Source organism: Coptis chinensis, chromosome 4, assembly GCF_015680905.1.
Source record: "Coptis chinensis isolate HL-2020 chromosome 4, ASM1568090v1, whole genome shotgun sequence".
In the NCBI taxonomy this organism is placed as follows: Eukaryota; Viridiplantae; Streptophyta; class Magnoliopsida; order Ranunculales; family Ranunculaceae; genus Coptis; species Coptis chinensis.
In genome coordinates this window covers 17,474,265-17,483,596 of record NC_141459.1, presented here as the reverse complement: position 1 = coordinate 17,483,596, position 9,332 = coordinate 17,474,265, and the positions used below count along the sequence as shown (strand labels likewise).

Genomic DNA, 9,332 nt, shown 5'->3' with positions numbered 1-9,332 from the left:
TCAGTAATGCGTCACGATTTGATAGACAGAAGTGCCATAAACCCATCTCCAACCTTTGCAATGTTGGACCGCATTTTATCATCTTACAGTGGGATGAAAATTCACAAATGTTATTGTGTCCAAACACGTACTGCCTATTGAGTTCCACACTCGCACGACTTACATGGGGTTTGATCATTTTGCGTGTAGCACACCAACTCGAAAGGTGTTTGAGAAGACAAGTCATGCTTGTGTCATCATGAATCGCCATGCCACAGCTCTACACGCGATACAAACACGCGCATAAATCTTGCCATCTTGGTGTGCGACGACTGACTAATCATAAACTTGCTTTGCACATGCAGAGATCATAGCAATTTGAGGGGACGGAAAATAGGGGGATGCAGAGATGCAATTTGGCTGGAGGAGGGAGGGTTTGGCTCAAATCTGTGGAAATTCATAATGGTTGGAGATTGTCTAAACATGCCAGTATACCACGGCCTCTGGGGCAGTGAGCCACTGATGAACATCAATTATGTCAAATTGGATACGGAAATTTTCACTACACCTCAAAATAATCAGGATGACAAAGACAACTGCTACCACCTTAATTCAGTCCTTCAGGAGCTCTTTTCTAATAAATGAAAACCTTGTCAGCTAACTCTGGATTTCTGGAACTTCGTAATAGAATGGGTATAGGACTTACAGCACTTGAATTGTGAGAGTGTTCTGAATCTTACAGTGAATCAAATCATGGGAGGAACTAGAGTATAAATGGAACCGACATTGCTTACACAAATTCAACGATTTTGTTGAACCAACGAAACTATAACAGTCACGTCGTCAAGCTTACCCCCAATGTTTACACTGTACCCAGCTGCCTGCGCCGCATCTGCAAAGGGACTCTTCATTGATGTCGATCTACCGACCTCTTGTGCAATAACAGCTAGGTGTTCTGCTATTTCCTGAAAATATATAACAGATGAAGTTAGAAACACAGCACAAATAATAACCATTTTTTTTTTCGATAATAGCACAAATAATAACCATAAAATGCTATATACTGCTATATACTGCTACAACCTTTACATTCAAGAAAAAGGCAATCAGAGGAAAAGATCGATAATTGCACTTAGTGGACATATTTACTTAATTTATCACAAGTGTATGCTTTAGAAACACATGACCAACCACAATCAACAGAGAAGAAACTGTTGAACATTTGTTTAATTCTACCATTTACAAACATCTTCTGATGGGTATGTCATGCCACTGGGGCAAACATTTTCTTTCTGCAGGCTTACAGCATTTTTTATCTGCAGAATATATAAGCAAAAAGTGCAATGGTTGTGTTGGAGCTGAAGCCAAGCTAAAACAGACATTAAAGATAGCTCAAGCATGTCACCGGATCTGGCAAAAATTTGTCAAACCTAAGCCTGAACCCAAATGTGCATGCATCAATCACTTGTTTAACACACAGATCACCATACATACTGGAAAATCTAAACCAAAAACAAAAAAGATCCAATAATGACAGGTGAACCACAACCTTAGGTTTCAAGGTAGCTTCCAAGGATTTTGATACGACTAAAGCAATTTCTTTATCATATACATTGTCAAAAAGGCCATCACTTGCAGATATGATTACATCTCCCTCTTCCAGACCAATAGTGTAACCCTGAAATAGCAAGTCAAATTGCAATGTCATCAGTACAATGCTTCTAACAGTCGCACTATTCTGATTATATCATTTTTGAGCGTACATTAACTATTTTCTGGTAAACCACAAATGACAGGTAACAGCATCAAACATTAAAACCCCAAAAGTAGGGCACCCCGTAGCTACTGTAATTTTCTAAAAGCCTAACATAGGAAAATTTTCTGAGATGAACTACCTCTATGAGTTCGGAAGGATCAATCCCCTTTGCAATCTGTACAGGAAAATTGAATCCATAAACCTTAGGCGAGGACTTTCTGAAGACAGTGCCATTTCTTATCACGATGAACCCAGAGTCACCAATATTTGCCACATGGAGAATCTGTTCCAAGTTCCACCATGAGTTAAAAAGGTTGAATCACAATTAGGCATATCGTTTTGGACAGTCGTTACAGGCATATATATATCAAACAAACAAAGCATAGAAAACCCTAGGCCAACATCATTCTTTTAATCTATAAGACTATAACCAAATTATTTACTGTCATCAGCACATTATCTTCCTCACAAGGAACATTGCTTAGACATTATTGGTCACCTCTTAACGTGATCAAAGGTGCATCAAAACACAACCCTGACCCATCAGCAATCTTTTGTCGAGAAAAATGTCTAAATATGAAATTAGAGGAGCAACTAAATTTTTTAATGATTTTGACCTAGAACTTATTTAACTGTGCCATGTATAATCTATCCATAGTTAACTTCTGATTTATTATAAGAATGACATTGCACTATAGAGTCTCAAGGCACACAATACTTGCAGATAATATAGGGTTATCTTCACACTTTTGACAAAACATGACAATTTCAGTATCTGTGGTGCCTCATCTTCTGCAAATCATCTTCAAGAAGTCTAATTCTGCCCCACCTTGATGCATCAAAGGATAAATTCCTACAGTTCCCTTAGTAATTAGTTGATTACTAGAATGGGGACATGAAAGCACTACATAATGGATGGTAAATATATACCTGACCATCAAAGTGAGCAACCAAAGCTGTAGAAGACCCAGGAGAATGCGATTCTGAAGCACTTTGAATTAGGATTTGGTTTGGATCATTCAGTGCGACTCTTTCATTTTCTGACACAATCTTCTCACAATTGTCCATTAGTTCACGAGCATACAATCCAGCATTAATTCCTGAAAAAATGATACACATAACATTTGATCATTTGGATGAAATATGAGTTTCAGATGTAGCAACAAAACCAAAACTCATTAATAGCTATCCTTCATCGCGCTAGAGAATAAGAAACTCTAAATGCATGTGGGCTTCTTTCTGACTGTCCTAAAACCGTGATTCTATTTGTGGCCAAAAGTTAAAACTAAAGATAATGAATTTACAACAAAGGATAAAATGAACGGACGGCCCGTCAGTTGTTTCCATCACCTGGATCATTGGACCATGCGGTTCATGTGATCAAGTATTTCTAGACAGCAGCAACAATGGCATGGGGCGTTTTATGATTTTAGTATTTTAGGGGATGCAGAATAAGAAGTTCACATCTCTACAAGTGAAGGAACTGTTTTTTCTGAACCTTCAGACCCATTATAATTGCTTTCACTTATCATCTTCAAAGCACGAATATCCAACTTTACAATAAAATCTTCAAACAAAACTGTATGGATGTGTTCACAAGCGTATGGATGTAAAGCTTAAAGAATATATCTTCCATCTTTTACTAGATAATTATATTCTGTAGTTAAATACAATAGCCTACTCTGATACCATCTTAAACTTTAGAGCATCCAACTCAAAACCAATCGCCAATCGGTGGAGCAGCCCCAAGAAGTATATACAATTATGCAAGGCTTTCATTGTCCCATGTGGGACTATGCTAACATCTCAACAGTAGACGACAGTGCTGGGATCAACAGAAATACTATTCTATTCTAAATTGGTACCTTCCAGTGACCACTGTCCAACTCCATCCGCTACACCGAACCAATTTTCACTTTCTATAAAATATGCATCCTCTCCACCCGACAATGCCTGGCATTATTGTACTATAAATTATTGACCCAGAAAAAAGTTTCGGTAATGCAGAAAGCTTAGTCATATTAGTGATAAAGTGTAGAAGATTAGAAACAGTTTAGGAAATGCTCAGAAAAACAAACAGCAGAACTGCTAAAATAACATCTAAGAGAATTAAAAACAAATGACAGGTTATTATATACATTTATTGAACTCCAGATGGATAAGAAGAATTAAAAACAAGTAAAATGTTCTCATAGCACTAAGAATCCAGTTAAGTTCACATAGATTTCATGAAACCAGATTCAAACATAAGGGCAACTTCTAGTTCTGTTATTGTGCCAGAGAAGAAAGAAACATGATCTTGTATACAGTGACCTAGACTAAATTACTCAAAATTATTGAAAACATCAAAACCAGGCGTTAAACTTTCACCACTAATCAATTGTCAACCACAACTTGTTACTGGAGTATCTACCATTTAACAGTTGGAGATACCTTCGAAGGATGTGGCAGCATAGCAGCACCTGATGATAAGGATAACGTTGGTGTTGTCTTTCCTGCCTCCTTACTGTTGAAAATGAAATAAACTACCATTAGGAACAGATTCAAGCAGCACATCAAGGATGCTCAAGTGCTGACTATCCAGACAATAATCATAAACATATGAACTTAGACAACAAAGAGTAAATTATTAAACCCACTAGTGGGTGTACATGTGTAATCATGTAGACTTTAGTTAAAGTTTGAATTTAAGTTTGTATTTTTATATTTCCAGTTTCAGATTCTTCTTAGTCATTACTAAAAAAAATCTGTCTCAATATTTATACTAGCACACACGTGTCCCATCTTCTTCTTCATTTTATAATGTATTATAAATCACTGTACATAATGGTTTTAGCTCATGAACCCCTCAAGTATTGATACGACAGATAATGGAAACTAAGTCCATAATGTTTTCGCTCGTGAACCTCCTCAAGTATTGATAGATACTACAGCTAAAGGAAATTAAGTTAGCTACAGCACACACCTTTTACTCGTGCACTAGACATACTGCATCCAAGTTGATTCGTTATTCTGAAAATTTTGATGCAAACACATTTTTAATTGGGCTGGAAAAAAAAAAGTAATGCACAAAAGAAGACCCCACTTGATTCCCTGGAAAACATTTGGGAAACTGCAAAATGAGAGAGGATTACATTTTCAAAAAATCTTGTTGTATATCAGCAAAAGGCCCAATAAAACGAAGAAAATGCGAAAATGTCATCAAATTTTTTCCAGGATATTGATTGTAAGCCTGTGTTTTATCTTGGTGAAGGGTCCGTGTTACCACAAAAAGATGTAACAGGCAGAAAAGAATTCATGGGAATCATAGAAAGTGTGGAAGTGGCACTGAGGAATGGATGGGACAGAGTTTGGGTCGAGTCAGACTCGAGAGCAGCTGTCACTGCCTTTGGCACCTCAGAACTTCATGCGAAGTAAAACCTAGATGGGAAAGATGTGAGGAGAAACTCAGCTATGTGAAGGTGACAAGCACGTGGCATGAAGTCAATTTTGCAGCTGATAAAGCTGCAAAACATAGTCTTAGCTTAAACACACAGGAGCAGTATGTATATCTAGGGAAACCTACATGGATTTCCAAGTGGGAATCACTTGATGTAACTTACTACAGATTTGAATCTGGTTAGTTAGGAAATGTACTCCTAACTAAGCCAACCTTCTTGTAACCTCTTTTTTCATTTAAATACAACTTACTAACTTAGAAAAAAAAAAAAAAGCCAGAAAAGGGTCACTCTCAGGGTGGTCCTCCCTTGGATAATGTTTGCATAGAAATGTCCAAGGGTTTAGTCCACTAAGAAGATGCTTTTTTCTATTTTTGTCTTTTATGTGTTAAATGCCTGTGTAAGTGTGTAACATAGTTAGGGCAAAAAAAATGTCGAGATTAAGAAGCAGGGGCAAGAACAAAGAGTATAGATGTTCAATTTCACGTAGTTAACTAGATCAAGAAAGTGTTATGTGATTCGGGTTCTGATTGCATTAAGATTTCTAGTTTGTTTGGTACAACTAGTGCTACAAATGGATAACTATGATCATGAATTTAAACTCATAAAAATATGATGTTTATCGCGTGCCCTATCACACACGATTACACGAATAGGTCATGAATGACTGGTTGAGTCAAGTATCGCTTCAAACTGTTGGACGACATATCACATTTGAAAATTTATCTCACCCAATAGTTCCATAGCATGTGACATCTATTCACGGAGAATGCCTGAGCTGGAGGCAGTCTTTGGATTTAAGAAAATTCTTACCATTTGTGGGTATGTCCCAGTATGTTAAGGCAATATCTTTTTTTAAATTCGAGTCATTATATAAGAAACTCCTATTTGAGTTGCCGGATTGAAATTCCAAAAATGAAAATGGAGAATGGAAAAACATACCCATATATGTTGAGAGAAGTTCCATCATTCAAATTTATTATTGTTGAACTTGTCTCCTCCAAAGTAGCATTTGTGTTGCATTTAGTGCTTTCTGCATAAGAATTTGATGGAGAAACCATTTCTTCTACCTAGACAAATAATAAATTAAAATCAATTAAGTTGATTGGTTCCTCCATATGTATAGATAGCATTTAACAAGACTTTTGTAATCAATAGATTAAGTATATGTCCATTGACATCAATATATGCAATGCAGTTCTTTTTTTCTTTCTTTTCTATTGTTGTTTACGATAAGAAGCATTGCAAGTTCAGTTACACAACATTGTTCTGAGCGTTAAACAGAGCCTTGAAATGGAGACGGCCAGGGGGAATGTATTTAAATTTGGGCATCCAACTCAAGCCAATTGGTGATGAGTGGAGAGGCCGAGGAACTTTTATACTATAAAGCAAGGTTGTAAACATCCCATGTGGGACTATACTAACCATCTCAACACTGCCCCTCACAAGTCACGAGTGGCGTTACATGAGCCTAACACGTGGACCTAAGTGGAATAAACGGGCCCTTTAAGCCAAATGCAATAGCCCGCTCTACGCCTCGGATACCATATTACATTTGGATATCCAACTCAAAACCAATTGGTGGTGAGTGGAGAGACGCATGAACTTTTCAACTATAAAGCAAGGTTGTAAACATCTTTTTTTTTTTTTTTTTTTTTTTGCAGTAAAGATTGTAAACACCCCATAGGACTATACTACAATCTCAACAGAATGCTAGATTGTATTTTCAGCTGAAGGAAAAGCAATAAGAAAATCTAAGTAAACCCCAATCAATATAAAAGGTCTCATGGTCCTAGACTCCTAGTAGAGTGAAAGCATGTATTACCACCTCCGAGGATTACTCCTTTTTGCAATAATAAAGCAATAGGACTAAATACATTTGCCAATTTCTTGAGTTGTTGGTGGACTTGTTCCTTTGTTTACACTTTCAGCAAAGTTTGAACTTTGAACTTTTAAACTGCCTAAACTCTGCTCGTCATACATATGGCATAACCACAAGCATGTGTGCTATGGTACTGCCAGCCATAGCCACTATGAAGTACAAGACAGCTCTAGTCAGGATGAAAAAGCAAAGAAACGAATAAAACAAGCTTAATTCCAATGCCAGACTTTTGTAAAATCTAGTCCCCTTGAATCTTGATCTATAAGATCAATGTTCTTGTTGATCAATAATGTCCCTATCTATATGTCGGGAACCACGCTGACTATGATTGATCAAGATTGATTCTTTGTTGGAGCAGTCCCCCAAAAAGTTCGATGCTGTATGACTTAATATTTGACACTTTAGCTCACGATCTGTGCTTAGTCAAAAGTTGTTTCATATATATGACACTGAAATGAAAATTGCTATGCCCTTACAATATTGAGAAATTAAAAACAAACAAGAGGGGGGGAAAAGGCTAACCAGTTTTGAGCTTTCAGCTGCACTTATCTCCTCACACTCTTCCACCACATTCCGACTCTTTTCTACATTATGTACAGAATCAAGCTCCGCAGAGGTAGAATGTCCCAAAGCATCTATGACATTCTTATCGAGACCTTCTTCTCCACTGATAGACGGCTGCAATTCCAAACTCGTAACTGCAACAATAGGCTGAGGCATAACCTCATCCTTCTCAACAACAGAATCAATAGGCATAATCTCCAATGGAGTTATTAATTCCTCTTCATCCAAAACAGTTGACGACACACTACTGACATCTGCCGCATTTTCCACTCCACTAGAACTACTTGTCGCCCCGACACTATCAACAACCTCACTAATCTTTCCAAATCTAAAAACAATACTTCCATCCGAATGCTCTGTCGAAACAACAACCACACAACATTGTACAATCAAACAACAAGCGATAGCGATGTAATAAAACCACGCGATCATTTTTTTTTTTTCTCTCTACTATATGGCAAACAATATTCACATATAACAAAATTTTAAGTGGCATGATGTGAAAATGTACCAGTTGTTGACAAGTGGTGAATATCTTGTGATTGGTTTTTGGCGAGTAACTGATGAGCTGTGAACCGGTTTTTTGGTGATCGAAGGAGAGGTGATCGAATAAGTGGGTGTGGTTTAGGAAAAATGTTGCATGAGAAATTTAAATAAGGGGAGTCAACAAATCTACTAAATGTAACTAAACCCGCCATTCTCGCTAGTTAAAATTAGCTGTCTCATAATTTTCTGTTTTTAGATGAAGCCCAGTAGCAAACAAGACTGACACGTGACCGTGAAGCCAACCTTGTTATCCCTCACTCCTGTTCAGTGAAGTATTGTGAAATCCTGGCCCACCCAACATTGCACAAACAGTTGCTGGTTTTTGGACTTCAAGCCCGCAGTGTAAGACTAAGTCCAATGATTTGGTGCGCCATCCGCCGAATCACAATATAGTGTATAGAGTTAGCGGGTAGCATTTTCCAAGCCAATGGTTTTTTTCACAACCGCCAGTACCTATAGCGTATAGGATATATACATTTATATTTTTTTGGACTCTCCAACCGCCATTCTCAAAGGCGTGTGGAAATAAAATAAAATAAATAAATTCTAGCCGCCACACATACTGTAGACTTGACGCTATCTCGTTAAAACCGATGTTATGTATAGGTAAACTTATGTCAATAGCATTGGCAGGTTAGCGTTTTGACGCACCATTGGATCAAAATTTATGTGATATTTGGTGTTTTGCTGCACCATTGGACTTAGCCTAAATCAAGTTGTAGCCGAAGAGAAAAGACCACAAAGCAATAAAATGGGCATTTGTGTGCATATCAATTTTGTTTTCAATGAATACATACATACATGCGTACATTATATATCATCTTAGTGATCTTACAATTGGATTGACTGATATACATTTTTACTCAGATGTTTTAGGTTCAGGTTTAGTTTATGTTCTTGTAATTCAAAAGAAGAAACCAACTGTTCTTTGCAAATGGGCTGTGGAGTTTTAATTTGGTCAAAAGTTTGGGTCTTGTTATAAGATCTTTGTTGTAATTGGATACCAATTACCAAATCCATCACAAATAGCCACTATGTTGCTTAGTAAGTTAGCAGTAAAAACAATAGTCATAAATTCAGAATTCAACATCAATTTGGCAAAGATGAAATCGTTAATTCATACAAATTCGTTAAAAAAATTTAAAAAAATCATAAAAGTTATAAATAA

General features: G+C 37.0%; 1 protein-coding gene across 1 annotated transcript; it reads right to left on the bottom strand.

Moving 5' to 3' along the window:
• Positions 1–647: 647 nt before the first annotated feature.
• LOC147502263 (putative protein phosphatase 2C BIPP2C1) lies at positions 648–8,399 on the bottom strand. Its single transcript, XM_086607160.1, has 9 exons — positions 8,130–8,399; positions 7,577–7,974; positions 6,115–6,242; positions 4,169–4,241; positions 3,601–3,688; positions 2,666–2,835; positions 1,875–2,018; positions 1,529–1,657; positions 648–944 (listed from the first exon to the last, which is right to left on the bottom strand). Exons 1-9 carry the CDS (start codon positions 8,314–8,316, stop codon positions 780–782), a joined length of 1,482 nt encoding a protein of 493 aa, XP_086463286.1. The 5' UTR covers positions 8,317–8,399; the 3' UTR covers positions 648–779.
• Positions 8,400–9,332: the final 933 nt, after the last annotated feature.